Source organism: Acomys minous (assembly GCF_964271855.1).
Source record: "Acomys minous genome assembly, chromosome: 16".
Taxonomy (NCBI): Eukaryota; Metazoa; Chordata; class Mammalia; order Rodentia; family Muridae; genus Acomys; species Acomys minous.
In genome coordinates, this window is record NC_140498.1 from 65,381,568 (window position 1) to 65,408,350 (window position 26,783).

At 47.5% G+C, this 26,783-nt stretch overlaps 1 protein-coding gene across 4 annotated transcripts in view; it reads left to right on the plus strand.

Annotated features, from left to right (window-relative positions):
* USP42 (ubiquitin specific peptidase 42) overlaps nt 1-26,783 on the plus strand; it is a 38,797-nt gene that overhangs the window by 10,751 nt on the left and 1,263 nt on the right. For 3 of the 4 annotated variants that reach the window (XM_084763445.1, XM_084763444.1, XM_084763443.1), the window contains exons 7-23: nt 2,555-2,688; nt 8,909-9,155; nt 10,252-10,452; nt 13,548-13,658; nt 14,368-14,470; nt 15,134-15,201; nt 15,794-15,864; nt 16,782-16,864; nt 17,635-17,746; nt 18,132-18,272; nt 18,440-18,540; nt 19,899-20,052; nt 20,700-21,428; nt 21,518-21,612; nt 22,337-23,818; nt 24,630-24,922; nt 26,311-26,344. In XM_084763445.1, the coding sequence (XP_084619571.1) occupies nt 8,918-9,155; nt 10,252-10,452; nt 13,548-13,658; nt 14,368-14,470; nt 15,134-15,201; nt 15,794-15,864; nt 16,782-16,864; nt 17,635-17,746; nt 18,132-18,272; nt 18,440-18,540; nt 19,899-20,052; nt 20,700-21,428; nt 21,518-21,612; nt 22,337-23,818; nt 24,630-24,922; nt 26,311-26,318 (3,990 nt within the window). In that variant the 5' untranslated portion in view covers nt 2,555-2,688; nt 8,909-8,917 and the 3' untranslated portion in view covers nt 26,319-26,344. Of the gene's footprint in view, nt 1-2,554; nt 2,689-4,758; nt 4,925-8,908; nt 9,156-10,251; nt 10,453-13,547; nt 13,659-14,367; nt 14,471-15,133; nt 15,202-15,793; nt 15,865-16,781; nt 16,865-17,634; nt 17,747-18,131; nt 18,273-18,439; nt 18,541-19,898; nt 20,053-20,699; nt 21,429-21,517; nt 21,613-22,336; nt 23,819-24,629; nt 24,923-26,310; nt 26,345-26,783 lie in introns of those variants that run through there. The other variant, XM_084763446.1, reaches the window with a different exon arrangement.

The following is a 26,783-nucleotide window of genomic DNA, read 5'->3' on the forward strand; positions in this document are numbered from 1 at the left end:
TTGGCCTCAGCACCTTACCTAGACACCTGCAGTGTATCAGTGGATGGAGCCGTTAGAGTTGGGTGATAAGGACCCTATAGCCTCAGCACGTGACCCAAGGGAGACCTAGAAGGAATGTGCTTAGCCAGTCACTGACCCACCCTCCAGGCCTGGCCACAAGTGGTATAATACAAGGTTGGGAGTGGGGGGGACAAAGCCACATGTGGTGGTTTGGGCAGGTAATCCCAACATGCCGGAGGCCCGAATAGTCAGTTGGAGGGTCACATGGAAAAACAGCACTTTACAGGCTAGCTGGGCTGTCAGAAATGGGGGCAGCAGGGGAGCCAGATGAATGCACTCAGTGGTTGTCCAGCAAGTTCAAAGACCTTAGTTGAGTCTCTGGAACGCATGCAAAGTCCTGGCAGGCAGGTGGGAGACATCAGCCGGGCACAGGAGACTGGACACTCACAGGACAGTGATGCTGGTGCATTCAGTGAAGAAGAAACCCTGTGCCTAAAAAGTAGACAGTGACGACCAATACTTGAAGATGTCTTGTGCTCTGCACATGCCCACTACTGCACAGCACACCCTCCATCAAACACAAAAGCTAAAAAGAAGTATGCGCAGAGATTCTGAGGGAGGGAGGGAGGGAGGGAGGGAGGGAGGGAGGGAAAGGAAGGGGGAGAGGAGGGAAGGGGGGGGAGAGCATACAAGCTTCTTTAATACCATCTCACGGTCCCACTGACCATGTAGCATGACCATCACCTGGAACCCTAATTCAGCTGCTTCTATGTTCAAGAATTATAGTGAGAATTTTTATAACTCTGGTTTCCTTGAGAAAAAAAAACCACAGAGATATTATGGGAATATATTTTCATTTTAATCCAGGTGTGGGGGTATGGGGTGCCCTGATCGCTTGGGGTTGGTTGTTGGATGCTGTTGTTTGCAGTTAAGTAGTTATGTAGAAAGAAGAAACAAGAAGAAGAGGAAGGAAAGGGAGGAGGAGGAGGAAGAAGAAAGAAGAAAGACAGAAGGAGGAAGAAGAAATTAGATATCCTGATGGTGAAAATCAAACTTGCCCCAAGGAACTCGATGCCCCTAATCCTTCTTCCTCTCCTATCTAGTGTTACAGGCTTGAAAGGGTGGAAGAAGAGGAGTGGAGCGGGTGGAAACAAGAAGGACCCACAAAGTAGCAAACGCGGGGGCTAAGGAGAGCTAGAACCACAAGCCTCATCTACTTTGTACTCTTTATTTGGAGCTGGGGAGAGGAGCTACGGCTTTCCTGAATGTTTGGACAGCACACTCCCAGCCCCACCACACTTCTAATATTTCCTTTCTCGTAATATCTTAGTTCCGTTTATTATTGTTCTGTGCTATTGCACCCTATGTGCAGGGTCCTTTGTAGATGGACAACTTCCAGGGGTCTGTTCTCTTTCCACTATGTAGATCCTGAGATGAACTCAGACGGCCAGGCCAGTGGCAAGTGCCCTCATTAGTTAAACCATCTGGCTTGTCCCTAAGAACTCTCCCTGATGACAATCCTTTCTCTTCTGTCCCAGGAGGCTCATTGGTGCACTCAGCTAGTAGAGCCCTACATCACCAGGTTTTAGAACCTCTGACCCTTGGGGTCAAGTCCTCTGCCAGCCCCCACCAATTGGAGTCCCCCTCTCCAAAACTCCCAAGCGACTGCCCCTTCCTTTTGAGGTGAATTAGACACCTGGCTTTTCTTTTGTCCTATGTCCCGTCAGCCCCTTTCCTAGATAACTTCAGAGAACTAAAGGACACGGAGAACAAGAAGCACTGCTTCAAGGCATGTGTACGGCCAGGGCCACACCAGAGGGAAGGCCTGATGCACGTCACCCTCACATATAAGAGATGACAAGGAGCAGAGGCTTGAAGGGAGGAGCCTTTCGTGCCACTTTGCCATCTTGTGTAGCTGTGTAGGATGGCCAAGGAGTCCCCATGGCTCTTATTATGACACTGAACTCCTGACTTAGTTCCCTGCAGCTTTGTTGTTGTTTCAAGACAGAGTCTCAGTATGCATCCCTAACTGTCCTGGAACTCACAGAGATCTGCCTGCCTCTGCCTCCCCTGTGTTGGGATGAAAGGCATCCCTTTACACTGTGCAGGGGAGGGAATCTCCTGGAGTCTGTATGCTATGCTGGCATTCCACCCAATGAACTCACTCAACAGTCCAAAATAATTTTTGTTAAAATGTTTTTTTTTTCTGTGTGAGTGCACACACACGCATGCACGCACACTATACAGTTTGGGGTGTCTGAGAGCACACATTTCCCCCCTTTCACTGTGGGAGACCCACACGAGTACTCTGGTCAACAAACACTTTTATTTCTGAGCCATCTTGCCAACTCTTAATATCCTCCCCCCCCACCCCACCCCCCGATTTTTGAGACATACTTGGCTGTCCTGGATTCACTTTTAGACCAGGCTGATCTTGAATTGACAGAGATCCATCTGTCGCTGCCTCCCTGAGTGCTGGGATTAAAGGAGTGCGATACTGCACCCAGCTTTAACATCCTTTCTAAATAACAATTTTTTTCATCTTTGCTCCTAGGAGGCTTATTGGTGAGGTCAGCCTAAAGGGACCAAGGTCACCAGGTCCCAATACCTCTGACCCTAAGGGTCAAGCTTCCTCCCCAGTTGAGGAGACTTCCTCATCTCCCACATTACTTCCCGCTAATTCCTGAGGTAAGTTGGACACCTGGGTTATCTGCTGTAACGTGCTTCTGTGTCCTCTTTCCCAGACAGCTTCTGAGTATTCAGGGTGTAGATGTCAGAGCAGGATCTAGGTTCACTCCTTACATCCCCAGGAGGGCACGGAAAGGAGACTTGTTAGGAATGTGCCCATGCGGTCACAGACCCCATCCAGAAACGGAGTTGTCCCACATGAGAACAGAGTCAAAGTGAAGTCTTGGGCTGGCTGAAGTGACGGTACACTAGAACGCAACTAGGGACCCTTGTTTGCCTAGCTCTGAGGTCATAAAATCAGACAAGTCCCTGTGCCTTTCTGGCCAACCAGTCTAGACTTCTTGGCATGCTCAAGGCCAGTGAAAGTCACTGTCTTAAAAAAATGTTAGTGCATCTGACTCATGGTGCCTGAAGGTCTCCTCTGGCATGCACATGCACACATACACATGTGCATGTCCCCATCACATGTATGTGCCAACGTGTGGGCACTACACACACACACACACACACACACACACACACACACACACACACAGAGAGAGAGAGAGATACCAGGCACCCCTGTAATCTCAATTCTCTTGAGGTCGGTGCAGAAGGATCAGTGCCAGTTTGGGGGCAGCCAGGACTAGATGATACCCTTTCTCAAAAAAAAGCCTGCCCTCAGGAAAGAAACGGTGAGGGCACAGCCTACTCATGTAGCCAGGAGGGATGTATACGGTAAGCGCTGCAAGGCAGCAATGCTTTGAGCAGGTGAGATGTCTATAGTACCTTCTAGAATCCACTCTACTCTGTCTTGCTTCAAGAGAGCTGCTTCCTAAGGCCAGTGCAGGGAACTTGAAGTGGTCACAGCTGGAACAGCGTTTCAGCCACAGTTACAGTGGCTGTCCAGTGCCAGGAAGTGGGGATGGGGGCACAGCACAAATGGATGCCATCTAGCTAAGCCCCCAACCTACAGGAACAGTAATAAATTGGTGGCATGGGTAAGTATAGGCCTCTTAGCTCTTAACAATGTTAAAAGGTTAGCAGAGCAGGCTGTGGCTGGAACACATAAAGAAAGGAAGGAAATGCGTTGTTTTGTTTTGAGTCTGGGTATCACTGTGTAGCACAGGCTGTCTTCAGACTTTGCATCCTCCTGCCTCAGACTCACCTGTACTGGGAAACAGGACTTTCAATGCCCAAGCTAAGGAGTTCAGCTTCTTTTCTGAAGAGGAGAAATGACATGCTTTGTGTTTTAAAACAAACAAAACTGTCCACAGTAGTGAAGTGAAACCAGGGTGGAGTGCAGGAGGAGCTAGTCTGACCAGGCTTAGTGAGAAAGACTGCCAGTGGGTGGTGGTCAGGATCACAGCTCCCTGGGTCAGTAGGGTGGAGGGAACTGATGCTGCAAGGGGTCAGCAGTTAGTGCACTTGAGGGCTGTGTCCTAAACGGACGCCACAGGCAGGCGTGTAGAGGAGAGATGCAAGGATGAATTACTCTCGTCCAACCTTGCGATCCAGTAAGTGACAAGAAGTGTAACTGTAGCCCTGGCGAGCAAGCGCCTCCTCTGTTGCCTCAAACTGCAGCGCTAAGGCTTGAGGTGAAATGTCCAGGGGGTGCATGGTCTGTCCCTCTGCACAGCCGGGCTCCGTGTGGTGGACAGCGAAGCGCTCCCTCCCCAACCCCGTCGCAGTGCTAACCCGTGGGCCTGAAAAGCTGGAGATGGTGGAGTCCAGGGTTCTCGTTCGTAGGGACAAGCGCAGGAGGGGTACCACTCCTCAGAGGTGGGAAGCTCAGGTGTACTCCCGCTGCAGGGCCCCAGCTAGGGCCGGGAGCTCGGGACGGAAGCCGCCCCTCCCCGCCCCGCTGCTGGATACCCAGCCAATCAGTGCGTCCCGCCAATCAGCGCGTCGGACCAATCAGTGTGCGCTCTCCGGCAGCGCCGGGCGCTTAGCTGACGCCAGCCCGTGCCCCGCCGCCCTTGGGCGACGGCCCCTCCCGCGCTTGCCGGGCCCGTTAGCTGCGCGCCGCGCCTCTTGCGCGACGGCCCCTGGGCGGAGGAGGCCGTGGCGGCGGCGCGTGCGGGCGCGCCCCCTGGCGGCCCGGCCGGCGAGCTGCGGGTGCGGTGCTGACCCGGAGGCGGCGGCGGCGGTGCCCGGATGGAGGCACGTCATTGTCCCCCGCCGGGCGGCTGGGCTGTGTGCGGCGGCAGCGGCGGCGGCGGCCGAGGGGGATGGAGCGAGTGCCGAGCCGGGTCAGGTAAGCTCCCGCCTCCTTCCCGCCCGCTGCAGGCCGGCGTGGGGCCGGGCCGCGTGTCCTGGCTTCCCGGCCTCAGCCGCCCCGCCACCTTCAGCTGGCCGCGGCCCGCCGGGACTGGCGCGGCCCCTCGCCCGCCGCCCCCTCTACAGCCGCCGGGCGGCCCGGGGACCCCACGGCTGCGGGACCGGCGCTGCTGCCTCCTGGCCGAGCCAGGCCCGCGAAGCAGGAGGCGGTGGCCACGGCAGGCGGGCGGGCTCGCAGCGTAGGCAGCACTGGGGCTGCACGGGGAGGGCCGGACCCCCCTGGTTGCCATGGCCACTGCGCTCCCACCCCCACCGGCCCCAGCCCGCCCCCTCGGCCCGCTGGCCCAACCGGGCTGCAGCCGGCAGCTCCCGGGCGGCCGGCCGGGTTTGGAGCTGCTGGGGTGGGCGTGTGCACGCCGGGACAGTGGAGCCGGCGTTTGGGGCCCGCCCGCCGCCCCCCGCGTGGCTGCCACCTCCGGCTCCCGGGCGCCCCTCGGAGCTCGGGGCTGGCTTCCCCACCCCCACCCCGCCCCAGACAAACTTTCCCACCCGGGCGCGGTCTACTAGGCTTCTCCGCAGAACACCAGAGTTGTCCACGCCGGAGCGGGCACCCGAAGGAGAGGCGGGCGGCTGGGGTGTGTGTGGGGGGGGGGGCGGGGAGGAGCCCCGTAGTTCATTTCTCTCCGAAAAAAGCAAGTGTGCCCTTCTCCCTCATGTTCTTTATCTTTGGGGCTCGGAGAACCAACTTACCTGGAGGAAAAGGCAGATGGGAAGGATTGGGTTCAGATGTTTGAAATGAAAATGTGAAGGTACCAAAGTTTTACAATCTAGGAATCTAACCTCCCTAGAATGAATACAGTTGAGATTACTTTTGTTGAATAGCTCTTTTATGTTTGAAGGCCTTAGGGCTCGCTTGTTTGTAGTTCTTTCAAGTAAATACACTCAAGTAACAAAAAGTGTTGGGAAACTAGTTAACGCCCCTTTTACAAAGTAACAACCCGGACTCAGGTTCTCATTGCTGTTTGTGTAGGATAACTTTTCTTCAAAGTTCGCATTTTAAACATCTTGCTTTTACCGTGTCACTCATGCAGGTGCATAGGTCTGTGAATAATCAGTTACATTGATTTGTTTTTACTTAGGGACAGTTTCACTTTCTTTTCTGTAATCGTTGAATCAAGATTACAGTATTTGGTTTGCAGAGGCTTAAGGCTAACCATTCTGTTTACCTAAATATAATTAAAACTCAAGTGGTAGCTTTTCAAAGCTTCTTTTAAATGCTGTAAGAACTTGTATTGTTTATGAAGAAGTCGAGCATAACAATTTGGTGTTTTTAAACGTGTTGACCACATTTCTTCAGTGTATGTGGAGTGACACAATGTTTAATTAGTGATAGTCTTTTTTAAAATGAAAAAGATAAATGCGACCTAGCATCTATTCCTCATAATCATGAAAAGGTTCTTAGTCGTGCATATTTATTCAACTGTGGTCCCTGCTAGAGTCTTTTTAAACGGGCTCTTGTGATTTAATATATCATGAGAAGGTGTTTGGGGGGGGAGGCTCAATTTTCATTGAAGTAGTTACATTCAGTCCTATTTTGAACCCCAACTTTCAGAAGCTTTACTTAGGATAAAGTACAGGAACCACAAGAATTGTGTCTTAAACAATGTAGTTGGGTTTTAAGAAAGGTTGTCCCTATAGAGGTGGAGTTTAGTTCGATGCCTGGTGGGTTTAGGGTAACATTTCACTGGCTGAGTATCTATAGGAGGTGAATGGGTTTGGTAAGTCTTGCCAGAATCAAAACAGTAACATAGTTATTGATGACTTGTGTTTTCCTTAACTTTTTTTCTTTTAAACTTACTGCCTGAGCCCCACCTAGAATAAGTACAATGTTTCATTTGGTTGCTTGTTAATCATTGTCTGGAAAGGTTGCTATCCCAGGAAAATCGGGGTTTTACTGCTATTGTTATTTTAACTTAGGCTAGTTTACCTTATTACCCAATTTTGGTTTTCTTCCTTTAACTCTGCCTCCAGTTCCTTCTTTTCCTTTGTTTCATCAACACACTCTTTTTGATTATTCCTTTTGCCTGTAGCATGAGAAAAGTATAAATTTTATTTGGATAATAGGCTCAAGCTTTCTTGAGAGTGAAAGTCATTTATCTTGAATTGATTAAATATTCAAATATTCAAATCAGATGTAATTGATTGACTTTCTGGTTTTATGTAACTGTCCCCACATTGTTAGAGTTTATTTCACTTTAATTAGAAATTGTAAGCAAGGCTGAAGCTTTTAAGGAAAACTTTGCTGTAAATAGCAAGCACATGGTGGCATGCTCACTGAAGTGGTAAGTTCATGAGCATTTTCTCACCCTTTGCACTTTAAAGTAGAGACTAGTTGAAAGGCCAAATCTTAGAAATACTTACTTAATGTAGAGTTTTTAAAGAAGTACATGAGATACCATGTAGATCACTCAGCACAAGCTGGTGCCGACAGCAAACACTAGTTACTTCCTGTTTGCATTATTTCATTCATTTGTTGAACACATGTTTGGAAAGCTTTCTCCATACCGCGTTGGAGGGGGTAGTTAAGTTTTTACTGCAGGCTACCATGGAAATCACAAGGAGTTTTTAGGGTGGCTTTCTGACCCAATCTTGGGGTGAAAGGCATTGTCAAGGAAACCCTTTAGGGTGGGTTTCTGATTGTCTTGGAGTGAAAGGAATTGTCAGGGACAGCATCCCAGAGGAACGAATTCTGAACCTGAGAACTGAACATGTTAACTGGCCAGAGGTAGAAAACTGGAAAAGAATATGTAAAGGATAGCCTGCAGGCTCTCAGACAGAGCAGAGACTAAAAACGGACCCTGCGGTGGGAGCGTAATGTGGGGAGTGTTCTAGAGATCAAAAAACGTGCCAAGCTCAGATACGGGGAAGAACTGTACGAGGGCAAAAGATTTTCTTCAGGGTATGGCATGTCCATTTGGCTGCCTGGACACTTTGAGGACCGTTCCTAAAAGCACTTGGCTTACTAGGTGGTAAATGGCTAGACAGCGGCCCAGCTGGGTTTCCTGGCTTTTGGTCCTGTCACTGACTAGTTTGAATTACTTTTATTGCTTCATTCTGTAGCACTTGCAGATTTTGACGGATCTTTCAAAGGTTTATCATGAAAATTTAGTAAGTTAATATTCAGCAATTAATATGATGCCCAGCACATAGAAAAAACTCAATTAATAGATTTAAAAATAAGATTCAGAGAGAAATACACATATTTGTGTTCAAAGTTTGATGTTAGTAAAGTTACAGGTTTTATTTTAAAAGTTAAAATACCATATACACGGACTTCTTCAGGAAAATGCATTTGGTAAGACTTCTGTAGCTATAATTTTTTCGGAACTCCAAATTTCATACAATGGTATTTTAGACTTTTGAGTTAAAAATTAAAGCTAAATATTCTCTATACTAAAGCTTTTAGCAGTAGGGATGAAAAATTATTTTTAGTTCAGTATATATAATTGTGAATTGAGGTGCCTAATTATAAACTGAAAGATGGTTTTAGGTATATGCTACAAGATAAGGGCTCTTTTGGGTTTTTAGGGTTTTTTTGTTGTTGTTTTGGGTTTTTTGATTAGTTTTTTTTTTCTTTTGTTATTGCTGCTGCTGCTTTTGAGATAATTTCTTATATTGAGCTCTTGATCTTCCTGCCTCTACCTCCAATATTGGGATTACAGCAGGCACCACTCCCTGTGCAGGGTAAGTTTATAAGATACGGGAAACGGAACCTGGATTCCGTGAATGCTCGGCAATGCCTCTGCCACCGGAGCCTTGTCCCTGCCCCGCTAAGGTTTTACATTTGGGTGATTTGGTTGAAGATAGTTGTAAATGGCTAGACACAAATTTCCAAGATACAGTGTTAAATAGACTCTTGTTCTCACCTTTTGAAACAAACGTGCCTTTTTGTCTTTTGCAGGGTTGAAAAATGACCATAGTTGACAAAACTGAACCTTCAGACCCATCAACCTGTCAGAACCAGCCTGGCAGTTCTGAGGCGGTCTCACCTGAAGACATGGACACAGGCTCTGCCAGCTGGGGTGCCGTGTCTTCAATAAGTGACGTCTCTAATCATACACTTTCATTAGGGCCGGTGCCTGGTGCTGTAGTTTATTCTAATTCATCTGTTCCTGATAAATCAAAACCATCACCACCAAAGGACCAAGGTATGGCTGCAGGATTACTGCCAGGAACTCGTGTGCAAATGCTGCAGAGGGGTAGTGATTTTCAAGACTGGATTATTTCATTTTCCTCTAATGAACAGTCATTGTCCCACTATTAACATGTAACACAAATAGGATAGATTGATTTTTAGTTATCAAGATACTTTTCTTTTTAATTCCCAATTTCTGGAAGGATAAACTTTATCTTGGGTTGTGTTTATTACGTAGCCAATGTCGGCCTGATTCTTTTTTCTATCTGATTCTTTTGTCTCTACCTCCTGAGTGCTGGGATTATGGCTAGTGCTGGGGACTAAACCCAGGACTTCCTGGGCCCTCTGTTAGTTGAGGTACATTCCGAGACCATTATTACGGATACTTATGAGAAAACATAAAGATCTAATTCTAATGAACTCTCATAATAGCTGTCGGTCAACACCAACAGTTCATGGCCACTTAGTTGTACCTCTACCCACTGACCCCTTTTGTGTGTGTGTGTGTGTGTGTGTGTGTGTGTGTGTGTGTGTGTGTGTGTGCGCGCGCACCCCCCCCCCCTCCGCATATGCGTCTTAAACCCTCTTCTGGCCTTCACAGGCATCGGTGCTCATACGTGTACATGTATGGCACACACATAGAAATACAAATAAACCCCATTTAATTACTTTTTAAAAATTAATATTGAGTGTGCCTATGCTGTGGAATACATGTAGAGGTCAGAGCTAACTTTCTGGGGTCAAGTTCTCTGCTTCTGCTGAGGGTTCCAAGGCTGAACTCAGATCATCACACTTGTTTGGCAAGTGCTGAGCCCTCTTGCAGGCCCTCTCAATATTTTTGTTTGTTTTTAGTTTAAATGAAGTCTACACTTTGCTTTGGGTGACTTTATGTCTGTTAAGATCCTATATTTGTATGGGTCCCCCTTGTGTCCTTGAAAATGATTTGGTGAATAAGCCAACTGAGTGTGGAGTTACTCTCATCCTAGGTTCTGGACTTTCTCCTCTTGAGTCTGTGGCAGGCTGCTAATGAGGTGTGGGGTACTGCTCGAATTCAGGCATTACTGTGTGTTTTGTTTGTTTTTAACTTTTTGCTCTCTTTTTTTCTTAAGTCCTAGGTGATGGCATTGCTCCTCCTCAAAAGGTTCTATTTCCATCTGAGAAGATTTGTCTTAAGTGGCAGCAGACTCACCGAGTCGGCGCTGGGCTCCAGAATTTGGGCAATACCTGCTTTGCCAATGCTGCACTGCAGTGTCTGACTTACACACCACCCCTCGCCAATTACATGCTATCCCATGAACACTCCAAGACATGTGAGTGCTGTGTGCTTTGTGTGCATGTTTTTAGTGCTGTCTTCCTCTGAAATGAAGTGTTTAGCCATGGGCTTGGTGTTTAGCTTGGTGGTAGTGTGCTCGTGCAGCATGCTCAAGGCCCTGGGTTACTCCTCAGCCTGTAATCAAAACAGCAACAAGAAACCAAGTCAATGTGATCACTGAGAAGTTGGTTTGCTGGGTTAGAAACCAGGGTGGGTGGGGTGGGAGGGCCTCCTAGGATTAGTGTTTGGGTTGCATAAGGTACATTTCATACCTAATTTGATCTGTATTTGAAAAGAAGCTTCTTTTGTCAGAACCTCCTGATTGGGGGTCCTCACTATGTAACTCTGCCAGCTTTAAAATCAAGGCATACACCCTCCTCAGCCTCCTGGATGTGAGCTGCCCTTTTTTTTTTTTTTTTTTTTTTTTTTTTTTTTTTTAGTTCTTTTAACTCAGTAGAAGCCCAGCTCAGTGCTAACTAGGGAAATTTGGAAATAAATAATTTAATTTGAAGATTGACTGCTGACCTTGTCCCTTGCCATGGCTTTTTTGAGGTGTCATTGGGATGCAGTAAATCACATACTTCAGATTCCCAGGTTGATGTATGTTGACATTTGTGTCGTGTGCACCTCTGAGACTGTGACCTCAGCTGTAGTCATCACACCCAAAAGGCTCTGCTGCAGTCCCCGCCTCCTGCTGCTCTTAATCACTTCCTCTGCCCTAGGCAACTCCTGATACGCTGCCATCGCACAGATTAGTTTGATTTTTTTATGATGTTGCATATTACAAAGTACGTATTTTATTTTGCCTGATTTGACGTCATTAATTCAACATTGTTCTTTTGGTCCCATGTATCTACCTGTTTTGAGCTGTCATAATTACACAGCCACGTGGATGGGGAGCTGGAGGCAGGAGGAGATAGAAAGTGAGCTCCAGGCAGCCTGGGCTACTTGGGACCCTGTCTCCAATACATTATCACAGAAAAATTTAAATAAGATGTTGTGGATATTTGCAAGTTTTTTTAATCATTTAAAAAATTTTTTACATATACATTTATATTATTACAATATATACAATGAACTACCTACAGCAAGAAGAACCGTGAAACAATCAGGAATTATATAAATGTTACGTTCTTAGTGTTTTAGCTATTTGTATTTGGAAGCTTTGAAGACAACATCTTTACTATGTTGGTATGTCTAAAATTCTGAACGTAAGTCAATATCTATCATATCTCGTCATTTTCAATTTAAAACATCTACGTAGACCTAAAAACATCTAAACCCCTAAACAACTAAGCTTAACTGTAAAACTAAACTATCTGGTCTTCAACTCCATCAGAGACTTGAGAAGGAATAAAATTAATTACCTGAGTATATAGGGGATATTTGCAAGTCTTTATAAAACAAATACTTTATTTCTCTTGGGTACATACATAAGAATGAAATGGCTTTATCCTGTGTGGGGCACATAACTTGTAAACATTTCAGAACTGTTCCAAAGGCATTGTGATGAATAAGTCCTGACCAGCAGGGGTAAAAGCTCCGTTCACACCTTACGTTTTTTTAAGTACAAGGTGTGCTTAGGGCTTATCTATCTATTTATTTATTTATTTATATATTTATGTATTTATTTATTTATTTAATTTTGGTGCTGAGTCTTGAAGCTAGGGTCTCATGCCTGCTGTGCAGATGCTCTGTCACTCAGCTGTGCTCTCAGCCCCAGTCTTCACCATTGTAATCCTCTCGGGTAATATTTGGTAGTGTCTTCTGACTGCTGTGACTTGTCTTCGCACTTCCCTAGTTAGTAATGATGGGAATAGCTTGGGGATTTGATAGTTACTTGGCTGAAATGAAACGCCTATTCATTTTCCCCTCTTGAGACAGGATCTCATGCAGCACAGACAGGGGCACCCACTTCTGACCCTCCTGCTTCTGCCTCTTGAGTCTTAGGAGTTACAAGTGTGCCTCACCACGTCCTGTTCATAGAGTGCTGGGGATGGAACACAGGGCTTCGTGCACACTAGGCAAGCAGTCTGCCAGCCGAGCTACAGCTCCCCCTCCCCCTTTTAAATCTTTTGTCTGTCTAAAAACTAGTTTTCCAATTGAATTTTGAGGATTTAATATATTTAGGAAATGGTAGACCAAGACTTATAAATGTTTTCTCCAGTATGACAGGTGTCTTTTCATTCATCTTAGTGACTTTTGGAAACTATTTTGGTCAGAATTTGTAGTTCGCTAATGTTTATTTTATCAGTTATATCTTAAGTGTTCTATTAAGAAATCTTGAGCTGGCAAGATTACTCAGAGGGTCAGGTTGCTTGCCACCAGGCCTGACAACCTGAACTCAATACCTGGACCTGGGACCCCTGTTGTAGGGAGGTGTCTTCTGACCTCCACACACTGGCATGTGTATCCAAACGTATGCACACACAATAAGTAAAATGTAAAGAAATCTTTACCTAGTCTGAAGTCACAGATATTTTTAGTATGTTTTCTTCTAGACATTTCTCTGTGTAGCCTTGGCTGTCCTGGACTAGCTTTGTAGACCAGGTTGGCCTCGAACTCAGAGATCTGCCTGAGTCTGTCTCCTGAGTGCTGGGATTAAAGGTGTGCGCCACCATGCCCGGCGACATTTCCTACTTTTTATTTGAGGCAGTGATACCTTTTTAATTTTTGTTTGTATATGAAGAATGGTTTTTTTCTTTCAGTGTTGGGGATTGAACTCAGAGCCTCGGACATGCTAAGTCGGTGCTTTGCTACACAGGTCTCTGTTGTTGCAGTTGTCACACTGTGCACAGAGAGTAGCCTTCCTCCACGGAAACAGCTGGTGCCTTTGTCCTGCATGTGTGCTGCTTAGTAAATATCTGACTTTGGGCACATTTCTTCTCTTGTCTTTATAAACAGTCAGATATATACTTATCACTCAAGCTTTGTAGATTAATTAAATGACAATTAACGATAGTAGCAAGCTCAGTGCATGCACATGGCAGCTGGCACTGTCGCTGCGTCCTGGGTCTCTGTCTTTCATTTCTGGTCTACTTTCCTGTTGGATATTGTCACAGTTTGCTCATTTCGATTCTCATTATCTTTTAGGCCACGCAGAAGGGTTTTGTATGATGTGCACAATGCAAACGCATATTACCCAGGCACTCAGCAACCCTGGGGATGTTATCAAGCCGATGTTCGTCATCAATGAGATGCGGCGTAAGTCTCAGCTGGGGTATCTCATGGCATTATTCCGTGTGTAGTGAGTAATTGTCATCCGTGTCTCCTCCTCCTTGTATTTTGAGATAGGGACTCACACTGTAGGCCAGATAGACCCAAACTCATCCTGCATCCAAGTGCTGAAGTCACAGGTGTATACCCTTGTGGGCCTTGTATGCAGTTTTCTTTTTCTTGCACACTTGATGCTCTTTGAGACAGGGCCTCCTGTGTCTCCATCTGGCCTGAGCTCCTGGCCTCTGATTCCCGTACCCAGGCACTCGAGCATCAGGTGTGGGCCGGCCTGCCTGCTGTCTTGATGTGCTTTTCGTAATCTGCCTTTATAATTGTAGTTTGCCAAGTTGTAGTAAAACTGAATACAAGACTCATTCAGACTTCTAGCTGGGTAATTAAAGAGGTGCCATGGGGTATACACAGTGGCAACTATAATCCTGTTCCCTAAAAAGTTGCTGAAAATAAGAGATTACCTGACAGTGGTGATGTACACTTGTAATCCCAACATTTGGGCACAGAAGGCAGAAGTTCAAGGTCATCTTCAATTACATGTCTGAGATACTTAAGACTCAGCCTCAAAAAACAAGCCATTCAGAGATTTGTTTCCAGACATAGAGTTCAAGGTGTTGCTTTTATGGGTGTTGCCGTGGCATAAGATACATAATAACAAAGCCTTGTCTTTCTTCAAACCTTAAAGGCATAGCTAGACACTTCCGTTTTGGGAACCAAGAAGATGCCCATGAATTTCTTCAGTATACGGTCGATGCCATGCAGAAGGCATGTTTAAATGGCAGCAATAAGTAAGTACAGCAGAATGAATGTGGCTTTGTTAGGTGACGTTCCGGCCACTCCTTGAAGGTGCACACATCTGTCTACTGTATCTTTTGGTGTCTCATTACTCCTCCCCGCCCCCCCCCCCACCATTTGCATTATTTTAAAATGATAGGCTTATTATAGCTATTTGAATTTGTTGATCTTAGATGCTGGGCAACAGGCTTCAGTCTTGCTGCTGTCAGTTTCTGGGTCTGAATCTAGCTGCTTTTCCCTTTTAGCCAGGCCTAATGCTTTCCTCAGTCATCTCCAGACTCAGGAATCTGCCCCTCCCCCCTTCGGTTACCAGTTCTGTAGCTTCTTAAAACCCAAATGCAGACACAAGAAGAGTGAGGATGAAATGTCTTCACTCACCTGTTGTGTTCTGGACACCTGCACATCTCTCTCTTTGCTCTCGTTGTCTGGAGATTTCCAGGCTTGACCCGGGTGACTTGACCGTCAGTGCTGAGCAGAGAAGGTGCTTGGCCTTCAGCTCCCTGCTAGGCCTTGGCAAAGAGAAGCACAGTCCTCATAGTGGGCTAGTCTCCAGCTGCCACATGTCCCACCATCATCATCTTTTGTGATTCTCCTCTGAATTCTTGTTTCTTTTAAAATGTGGCTGTCCTCTCACATCACTTTTGACTGTTTTTCAGATTAGACAGACACACCCAGGCTACCACCCTTGTATGCCAGATATTTGGAGGATACCTAAGATCACGAGGTAAAATTTTGTTTGAAAGTTTGTAACATACATGCATATGGCTTTAAAATGTTAACAGTAGGGGTAGGATAATAAGGAAAAGTAGACCGCAGGTCTGCCCAGATCTCTGTTTATAGTATGTCCTTCTGGTCCTTGCGTATGTACGAGCAAGCCTGGAGCACACTGTGTAAGATTTTCATATTTCTTATGTTAAACATCTTCTGTGTGAACACAGAGATCTAAGAAGCCAGAGTCCCGTTTCACTTCCTGTAGAGGGACAAGTGTGTTTCTGTTTTGGAGATACCATCAGTGCACTGTAGTGCATTCATACACACACACTACTGTGTGTGCACACGTGTGTTCAGGAGAAAGTCTTCTAATTCCTGAGTCATAACGTATCTAGAGGGTATGGAGATTTACATTCCGCCCAGTAGCTCGTAGGGGCTGGGTTCATCTCTCTTCCACCCAGAGAATATAGGATTTGCTTACAGGTTTTTTTCCCTCATTGTAATAAAAGTTATATATTTCTGTATTTTGAAATGTATTCTCTTTTCAGTAGTTGGTGAGGCAATAAATAGACCTTACTTACTGTTGATATTTTCTTTTATTTCAGTCAAATGTTTAAATTGCAAAGGTGTCTCAGATACTTTTGATCCGTATTTGGACATAACATTGGAGATTAAGGTGAGCTCAGCAGTTAACAGTAGTGAAGTTCAGCATCCTTGCACTAGTTCATGCATGCTCCTGTCAACCAAAGTGTTGTTGCTCTGAGATGGTTGTTGCTCTCAGGCACTTTGGCTCATTGGCTTTGTTCCCACTCCTTGTTGTTGTTGTTGTTTGGAGCTTTTGTTTTTCTAATTATAGAATAAGTTTATTCAAAGGAGAAATACTTCAGAGAAGCACAAAAGCTGCCTCTCAGAATTCATTTTTTAGGGGTGTGCTGTATACTGCTCCAGAAATACATGGCTTGCTTTTTAAAAAAATGTTTAGAATCTTTAATGTATGTGTATAAGAAACACACAGGTAAGTGTGCATCTGTGAGAGAGTGTGTTTTGTGTGCCTGTGCACCTGCAGAGACCAGAATGGGGCATTGGATTCCCTTGAGCTGGGGCTCCAGGTGATGTGAGCAGCCTGTGGGAACTGAACTCAGGGTCTTTTAGAAGAGCAGCAAGCACTCTCAACCTCTGAACCCTGTCTCAGGCCCTAGATGGCCTTCTGTTCATGAAGATGGGCTTATGCTTATGCCATGGCCTGTCTGCTGTTGCCATTTGATTCTGCCTCAGGTTCTGGGCAGTGGTACGGAGGGTCTGGTAAGTAGAGAGTTGAAGGTATATGCCTAGTTCTTGCTGGTTTTATTTTTATCCTAATGCAAGTTAAACTGCAGTCTACTTTTGTTCACTTTAATTTGCCTGTCTTTAAAATGAGGAGGGAGTATAATTTCTTGTGTAGATGTATAAAAGTAGAAACAATAACAAGAAATTATATAATTTCATGTTGCTTTTCAACAGGGAAGGGGGGACAGGGCTCATGTGTGCACATATTTTATCTGTCTATCCATCCCATGCACAGTGTCATGATGCTGATGTCCTCCTTCTTCCTAGGCTGCTCAGAGTGTTACCAAGGCTTTAGAGCAGTTTGTGAAGCCAGAGCAACTGGATGGAGAAAATTCCTACAAATGCAGCAAGTATGCCTGGGTGACGTGTGTCCCTCCACCTTCTCAAGGGAGGGCTTTGCTTTCCTGTGACTATTCCAGTTTAGAAATTGACTCAGTTGTTAGTGCTTTTTAATTGATTTTGTTGTTGTTGTTTTGCTTTTTGGAGACAGGGTGTCTCTGTGTAGCCTTAATTGTCCTAGACTCACTTTATAGACCAGGCTGGCCTCGAACTCACAGCGATCCACCTGCCTCTGCCTCCCAAGTGCTGGGATTAAAGGGGTGCGCCACCACACCCGGCTAATTGATTTTATCTTTGTTCTTTTCCATCTGGGTATTGGGTGTTAAGTCCAGAGTCTGGCATGTGCTAGGCAAGTGCTCTCCCACAGAGCTGTATTCTAGCCCAAGGCAGCCATTTAATGTTGCCAGCTATGGAGAGTTTGGAATTGTCTTCTTAAAGGCAGGGTCTTCTGTGCAGCCCCACTTGACTTTTGAGATTTGATCTTTCTGAACTGCCAGCTTACATCTTTCGTGTTACTTGGCAGTTCCCCCCCGTAGTTATTCTATGTATATGTGGTGATGTGGAAGATTGAACCTGGGGCCTTGTGCATACTAGGCAAATGCTCTGCCGCTGATTTTTAATTTTATCATATGACTGTTGGTCTAAGGGGATGGTTTATTGTTGTTTGTATTTAGTTTCCTTGCTCTAAAATCTTAATTTAGGGTGTTTTAGAAAGATAAAACCAAAACACTTAATATGTGTCTACACTGAGTATCCTAACCCTTCCTTCCTATACTTCAAGGTGCAAAAAAATGGTTCCAGCCTCAAAGAGATTCACCATCCATAGGTCTTCTAACGTTCTCACCATTTCACTAAAGCGTTTTGCCAACTTTACCGGTGGAAAAATTGCTAAGGTATATATATTTATATATATGTATATATACACAATTCATGATTTTTTTCATCACTACGTTGAATTTTCCCCTTCCCAGTTAGTGAAGGGTGAAAGTGGCCACGGTCAAGCAAGAGATACAACACATGCACGAGTCACTTAAAGAAGTTGTGAGTGACATCTAGAACCGCCACTGTTAGGTTCTGTTGAAGGGTCACAGTGCAGATCCTTATTTATGGGATCACACATTGGTCTTTTCTATTCATGGTATTAGGTTTCTGGGGTCAAGGGTTATAGGCCCTGCAAGTGACTTCCTTGAACACCCTCCTTAGGTACAATATGCCTATAGTTGAGAACCCGTGTCTTCAGAAACGACAGACCTTTCTCTTCTTCCCATTTATTTTTAGGATGTGAAATATCCCGAGTACCTTGATATTCGGCCTTACATGTCTCAGCCCAATGGAGAACCAATTATTTATGTTTTGTATGCTGTGCTGGTGCACACTGGTTTTAACTGTCATGCTGGCCACTACTTTTGCTACATAAAGGTAAGCTGTTGGGTGGCTAATATGTCTGCTATGGGACAGTACATGGGGCTCAACAGTGGAACTTCTACAGTGAGGTGTGAAGGCCTATTTTTCTTAGGTGGTTTTGACTATGGTCCTTGATGTCAGACTAAATCTGGCCTCTCTCCCTCTCTCTGTGGTCTCTGCAGGCTAGCAATGGCCTCTGGTATCAGATGAATGACTCCATCGTGTCCACCAGTGATATTAGATCGGTGCTTAACCAGCAGGCTTACGTGCTCTTTTATATCAGGTATTGCCTTAAAAACATGTCACCGGGTTTGCTATTATGTCGATTCTTTTCCCCTCATCAATTTGTTTAATTTTGAGCTGCTTTTTACAAACAGAAAGTTAGATGACTTGCCGTGCTTCTGAGCATAAGGAGGCCTTTCTCAGTGCGGTGGTGAGTTTGCTGTAGCTTCTGGCTCACTGACAGGTGTAGAAGGCGGGAGCGGCCCAGGGACTGTGAGGGCCATGCGAAGGGGCTGGGTGTCCCTGTGCGCTCTGAGCACAGGCCTCCAGTCAGGTGCTGCCCCACGAGCGCCACTGTCCTGCTGTAGCTGCAAGCTTTTAACTCAGCCGCTCTCCGTTTTAAGAGATGCGATGCCTTCTCCAAGCTGTTCTCTTATTTGGGGTCTCATGCATGCTTGCGAGCCCCAGCCCCACAGGATACCCAAACAGCTGAGAATTCGAGCTATCTCCAGATCTTCACATCTGTGTATTGGCACTGTGCCAGTGTTAAAATGATTTGTTTGGGGAGTGGGAGAGATCAGGGTCTCACTGTGTGAGGCAGCTGTCCTTGATTTCTTGGATCTTTCTGCTGAGAGGGATTTTCATGAAGTGTTTTTGTTTTTTTGTTTTGTTTTGTTTTGTTTTTTGATGTTCTGGAAAAGTGCTGGATGTGTATGGAGGGGAAACTGTGAAATACTAACTGCAGGTATTGAAAAGAGCAGTATGGGCCAAAAGCCTAAACCGGAATGGGAGATGTGAAGTCAGTGACAGTTCTCTGTGTATCCATTTTGGATATTACAGATTTTCTTTAATGGTATAGATCTATCATTGAAAACATAAACAGAAGCATAGTTTCTCAGATAGAAGAACTATCAGGAGATATAGTTTGGAACACCCACTAGAGCCAGGCATGGAGGCTCAGTAGGGGGACTGCCCTGAGTCTGCGGCCAACCAAAGCTACACAGGGGAGTTGTAAGCCATCCAGAGCTTTAAAATGAGACCATGTCTCCAAAACAGTAACAAAAAGTCCAGCCAGAAACAAACATTTCATTGACCCATTTGGTGCCAGGTGTGGTAGCACACACCTTTAATCCCAACACTCAGAGTCAGAGGCAGGTGAATCTCTGTGTTTGAGGCCAGCCTGGCCTACATACCCAGTTCCAGGCTAGCAGGGGCCATGTAATGTGTCTGAGGGAGGAAAAAAGGCTCATTGAGCCAGTTCTTTGTGCCGTCTTCGGCACACCGAGAGTCTGATGATGGGCGATACGTGAAGCTCCATTTCCTGTTTCTGTGTGACGGGCTGAGTGCTGTTAAATTTGTGAATGAATCTTGTAAGGAGATGTCTTTCCTCACACAAGCCATTTCATTCTGTGTCCCCAGGTCCCATGATGTGAAAAATGGAGGGGAACCCACCCATCCCACCCATAGCCCTGGCCAGTCCTCTCCCCGCCCAGGACTCAGCCAGCGGGTCGTCAACAACAAGCAGGGGGCATCAGGGTTTATTGGACCCCAGCTGCCTTCCCATGTGATGAAGGTAACACTTGAGAGTCAGGAAAGCATTTCCTTTCTGCTTGAATCACAAACCTGGTACCACTGCAGTAGGTGCCTCATCTACACCTGAACTTCCTGCCTGAAGTCACTGTAACCCTTTATTACAGAGGCCTCGGGATGGGGGAGTAATTCTGTGGCTGCTTAGGGACTAAGTGGAAGGCGCCTCTTTTCTTATGGGCTAAATAGTTGGGTTCTTTATATATACATAAGTTATTTTTATTTCATGTGCCTTTGTGTTTTGCCTGCATGTAGGTCTGTGTGAGGGTGTCAGATCTTGGACCTGCAGACAGTTGTGAGATGCCACGTGGGTGCTGGGAATTGAACCCGGGTCCTCTGGAACAGCAGTCTGCTCTCAACCGCTGCGCCATCTCTCTAGCCCAATAGTTGGGTTCTTAATTAAAGTTGGACTCAGGGAAATGAAGCTCTTTCAGGGATACTTGTTCATGTCAATGGGGTCATCTTAGAAATATGGAGTGCGAAAGGTGTCTGTGCTTGTAAACAGCAGAATGGTGGTTATTTCTACAGAGGGCAAGCTTGTCAGTTACCAAGACCAAAATGAGAAAGAAGGGCCCTAGCCAAACTGTGTGTGTGCCTAGAATACTGACCCAACTGTTCTGTTCCTCCTTCTAGAGTACACCGCACTTGAATGGCACCACGCCAGTGAAAGACACACCAAGTAGTTCGGTGTCCAGCCCTAACGGAAACACCAGTGTCAGCAGGGCCAGTCCTACTAATGCTTCGACTTCTGTGCAAAACTGGTCTGCTAACAGGCCCTCAGTGATTCCAGAACACCCCAAGAAACAAAAAATCACCATCAGTATTCACAACAAGTTGCCTGTTCGCCAAGGACAGGCACAGCTGAGTAACAGCCTCCATGGCACTTCTCTGGAGGCCCCTAGCAAGGCGGCACCCTCCTCCACCATCACTAACCCTTCTGCAATACAGTCTACCTCGAACGCACCCACGACATCAGTTTCTAATCAAGTAGCAAAGTCAGCTTCCCCCAGTGACTCCTGTTCTAAGCCCATGGTGAACGGCAAGGCTAAAGTGAGCTCTAGTGTGCTGGTCCCCTACGGGGCTGAATCCTCAGAGGAGTCTGATGAGGAGTCGAAGGGCATGGCCAAGGAGAATGGTGTGGACATGCTAGCCAGCACACACTGTGCCAGGCCAGAAGCTGAAGACGAGGGTGGTGAGGCTGCCCCGCATGAGCTTCAAGAATCCGTCATGCTAAATGGTGCTAGTAGTGCAGACAGTGACTCGAGAGATAATAGCCTGGCATTTGACAGTGCCAGCTGCCAGGTCCAGCCTGATCTACACACAGAAAACCTCTTTTCCAAACTTAATGGTCTTCCTGGAAAGGTGAGTGGCAGGGAGGGAGGTCTCCAGTCTCATAGCTCACCTAGCTGGACTTGAGTAGATGTGGAGCTGAAGTAACTGTTTTATTGTAGGTGACGCCTGCTCCTTTACAGTCTGTTCCTGAAGACAGAGTGCTCGAGACCTTCAAACTTAGCAGCCAGGCGAAGGGCCCAGCGGGCGAAGAGAGGTAGGAGTCATGTCAGTGATGGGAAGCCTCATGACAAGCACTTGAGGTCGGGGAGTCGGTACCGTGGGACGTGCTAACCTGCCAGCCTGGAGAACTGCCGTACACCTCCTTTCCAGTCCAGTGGTGTTCCTGAAAGCATTGGTTTTGTTTTTGAGACAGGAACTCACTTTGTTCAGATTGACCTTCAACTCCCTATATAGCTGGAAATGGCCTTGAATTCTTAATCCTGCCTCCGCCTGAGTGCTGGGACGGCAGGTGTGCACCACCACACCTGGTGTATGTAGTGCTGAGGACAGAGCCCAGGATTTTGTGCATGCTAGGTGAGCACTGCCAACTGAGCCACAACCCCCAGGATATAGGTGTTTTTAGACAGGGTCTCACTGTGTAGTGCAGGCTGCGTTCAGACTCCTGCCCAGTTCCACAGGTGCTGGGGTTACATGTGTGTGTAGCCCCCATTCCTGGCTGTACTCAGCTCTTCACATGAGTCAGGTACTTATATGAAAGTATCGAGTCTTGAGGACTGCGGGAGGTAGGCCTGATACAAATTTTATTTTTAGCTTAATGAGGGAAAAGAAAAACTTGGTTTCCAGCAAAGATATGCTTGATTAGGCTTCATCCGATATGCTTAACTTCAGGCTCAACTTCAGGCTCCTGTGTAGAACTGTTGGGCAGCCCTGTATGGGCAGGCAGGCTAATGGCACTTTGTTTCTTTGTCTTGATGCAGCTGTAGTTGGACCACAACAGGGGAAAGCCCCCTGAAGGACCCTGTTTCACAGCTGGAGCCCATCATTGATGAGACTGGTCCCCTTGAGACACCAGAGGCAGTCACCAACGGAAGTATGACGACCCCTATGACCATGTCACCCTTGGAGCCCACCATCAACTGTACCAAAGAAGACTCCTCCATCATTGTTTCAGCTAACCCTGTGGAGGTTTTGCCCTCCATCACTGCTCTTTGTAACAGCACCGGTACTACCTTGGGGGATGCCCCGCTGTCCGAATTGTGTGACCCTGCAGACTTGACTGCCAACCCGAGCCAGCCAACCCAAGCAGTGAAAGGGGACATAGCTGAGAACTTGCAGGACTCCACCTTAACCGAAGCAGGGGAGAGACTGAGCCCTGCTCCCTCAGTCCTCCCTGGCGATGGAAGTGAGCAGAAACTCTTCCTTTACCTCAGCACAGAAGGGTCAGAGGAAACGGAAGATTCTTCCAGAAGCTCGGGGACCTCTGCTGGCACGATGCCCCCTCAGACTGATAGGACCACCACCAGCTCTTGTGAAGGGGCGGCCAAACAGGGTGCTGGGGACAGAGGTGATGGAAGCAAGGTGGGGTCCAAATCTCAGGAGCCTTCCCCTGCCAAGGAAAAGATGGGCAGCCTCCGGAAAGTGGATCGAGGACATTATCGAAGCCGGAGAGAGCGTTCTTCCAGTGGGGAGCACGTGAGGGACAGTAGGGCCCGGACGGAGGACCACCACCGTAAGAAGCGGCGCTGCTACAGCCGCGAGCGGCCCAAGCCGGACCGCCACCCTGCTAACATGTACTGCAATGGGGACCAGCACTTGGCCCATGGCGACAGGGCCAGCCCTGAGCACCGCTCCCTGAGCAGGTACAGCCACCATCACTCACGGATTAGGAATGGCCCAGAGCAGGACTGGAGCCGGTACCACCATTTGGAAAATGAGCATGCCTGGGTCAGGGAGAGATTCTACCCAGACAAGATGCGGTGGGACAAGTGCAGGTATTACCATGACAGGTACACCCCGTACACGGCCCGCGAGGCCCGCGAGTGGCGGCCTCTGCATGGTCGTGAGCACGAACGCACTGCCCACCCTGGACGGCCACACAAGGACAGCTACTGGGGTCGCAAGGGCTGGGAGCTGCAATCCCGGGGGAAGGAGCGGCCCCACTTCCACAGCCCACGAGAGGTCCCTGGCCTTGCCCTGTCCCTTGAAAGGCATCCCCAAGAGAAGGAGTCCCTGGGTGTGCAGGGCAGCAGCTACAGCTTCCCTGAGCGCTTCCACGACCACGAAAGTGTCAAGTCGAGGAAACGGAGGTATGAGACTCTAGAGGAGGATGAGAGCCGCCCAGAAAAGAAAGTCCACAAAAGCCTGGAGAAGGACACTGTAGAAGAGCCAAGGGTGAAGAAGCACAAAAAATCCAAGAAGAAGAAGAAGTCCAAAGACAAGCACCGGGATCGCGATGGCAGGTGAGCACGGGAGGGAGCCAATGGCTAAGCTTGGAGAGGCCACAGCGCCTGCTCCATCCTCACCATGCCAGGCCAGAGGCTGGGCCACTGCTCCACCAGTTTGTCTCAGATTTTTTTTTTTTATTAAGTCACTTGAGTTTTAAGATTTCATTATTTTACACATCTCTAAAGTCTCACACAGCTTTTAAATGGTTGGTCCCTAACAACTCTCCCAGGCCTGTCACATGTTCTTGTATCTGTTGTGTTTTCATCTCTGCCTGTTTAGAGTGAACTTAAGATACACCATTTATTTCTTTGGCTTTTATCTCCTTTTTAGGCCACCATTTCTCATTTTGAAGTCTAAATGTTATTTGTTTTTTTATCTTTTTGAGGCCCAGGCTGGTTTCAAACTTAGATCCTCCTGCCTCAGTGTCCCCAGGGCTGGGATTCGGGCTGTCGCATGCTGAGCGGTTTTGCGTCACTTGGGAGCTTAACTGCTGGCGACTGTCTCAGTTGATGTCTGATGTCTGAATGCGATCCCTGGGTTTTTAGCTGACATCACTTAACACTAAACTGGAAGAAGACTGCCATAGCCATTTGTAACCAGGCAGCAGCGGGTCACAGTCGCCCTCTGTCCTATGCCTGGACACACGGCAGAATTAGGGCAAAGCAGTGCTGGGGAGTGTGGTGTTGTAGTTGAAGGAAGACCTTGCGTCTAAAACTTGTTTGCAAGAAAGGAAACAATGTTAGCAGATTTGCTCAGTGTCCAGGGGTAGGGGAAGCCCTGATGACACTTTTCCTTGGTTCTGAACTCTGGTTGCTGCTTCTGCAGGCACCAGCAGGAATCCGACTTCTCAGCAGCATACTCTGATGGTGACCTTCATAGACACCGGAAGAAAAAGAAGAAAAAGAAAAGACATTCGAGGAAGTCAGAGGACTTTATGAAAGATGTTGAGACTCATTTACCGAAGCTCTCCAGCTATGAGGCTGTTGGCCATTTCCGGAGAACGGAGGGTACGGCTGATGGCCTGCCTGTGGAAGGCAATGGCCCTTTCCGGGAGAAAACCAAGCATTTGAGGATGGAAAGCCGGCCTGACAGATGCCTTCTGTCAGAGTATGGCCACGGTAAGAAAATGGGGAAGATAAAGTATTCTGAAGAGAAACAGAACGGGCACGGAAGTGTATGAGCGTGGACTCAAGATGCTGCAGAACAAGACCCACCTGTGGGCAGAAGGGTGGGTTGGCCTCTGGCCGGGTGTGGCCAGCTCTGTGGAGGGACTAAAGTGCATGGCCCTGGGCCCAGCACAATCTGTGTGCTCAAACCTCTGGAACTTTGTGTGCTACATGTGTTTAAAGCATGTCTGTGTGTGTTGCATGACCTCTGAACCCCTAAAGGCACTAGTGTCCCCCAGCTTCTAAGCTGTAAGTCAGTAGTGTGGTCTCTAGAGGTGGAGCTACAGACTGAGGCGCTGGCAGCTCCAGGCTGGTGGTCTCTGAGGATCTTTTCTCCCTGAGGAGCTCTGCACACTGACTGAGGTTAAAGCAGCCCCTGCCTTCATCTTCCTGTAGTGCAGAGCTCTCCATCCTCAGCACCGGGATTACAGGCCAGTGCCAGTGCTTGGCTGCTCGCCTGTGTCCAGTGAGCTTGTAAAAACCATGGGACCTGCATGTCAGTAGGGCCAGAGCCTGCTAGCAACCTGTAGCCCTGGGAGCCACAGCCTAACCTGCAGGTGAGAACGGCTCCAACACTTCAAAGTGCTGAGGAATATTATGTTCTCGAGTGAAGCACTGTGGAGTCAAAGGTTTTCTGCAGTAGCCTTTGGCTGAAGCCCATGCGCTTCATGTTTACTGTTTTGATGCCACTGAGTAGGGGGGAGACATGGCATGTCCCACTGAAATAGATTTTTCCCCCCCGGGACAGAGTTTCTCTGTGTAGCCTTGGCTGGCCTGGAACTCTCAGAGCTCCCCTTGACTTTGCCTCCTTGAATGCTGGCAAAAATGGTTTTCATCACCTAACCCTTGATATAAAAAGCTCATCAATTCTGCCTCAGACATCCAAAGATCGTGTGTGTTGTGGCCCTGAGTGGAACCTTTTGCTCCTTGGCAGTCCACCCATACGCTGCATCAGGTTGCCCCAAACTGGTGACTGGTTTGCAGCTAATGCCTCTGCACCCTAGCCTCCACACAGACCTCTGCTCTGGGGCCTTACCACTGGCCCTCTTGCAAGACCACAGCCCTGCAGCGCTTTGTATGATTCTCAGCTCATTTCTTTGGCTTGAAAGAATGTTCATCTTCACATGAGACCGTGCAGCAGTGTGCTGGGGCAGAGACCTGGTCTTGGGCGTGGCTCTTGAGCATCCTCTATCCTGTAGCACTGCTAGCTGGTGTCTGCTTGCTCGTCCCGTAGGAGTGATTTTTCAGCAGCTGATATCCAACTGCAGGGATTGACTACGGTTACAGTCTTCAGGTACACACACGGTAACTCATTTTCATTTCCTTACTTTGCCTTCCAGGTGATTAAAGCCTTGGTCTCATAACAAAAATACGGTAAGCTATTTTCCTGTATTTGGTGGCTATAAGGTGGGTTTCCTTGCGAAGAGAATGGGGGCGGGGTGGGTCCTGGCATGTCTGTGCCTTCAGCACACTCAGCTACTAGCTAAGGGCCACACATGGAAGTTGTGCTGAGAAATGGGGTTAGATAACTGAGAGCGGAGAGGAACCATTGCCACGGCTACATTCTGCTTCCTGATGCTGAGACACAGGAACGCAGGGCCCACACTTGGTGAAGCGAAGAGGACAATGTCAAGTCTGTCAGATCATTGTAGAGGGTTTTAAAATGAGCTGCGACAGAAGCTCAGTTTATAGCTAATTATCAGGCGTTGTCTGTGGCAGCTGTGGGGCCCAGCAGAGGGCGCCTCCCTAGCATCACAGGGAGGTGCTTCCATACAGCAGTTAGGGAACGGAGAGAGCACCCAGCAACTAAGGG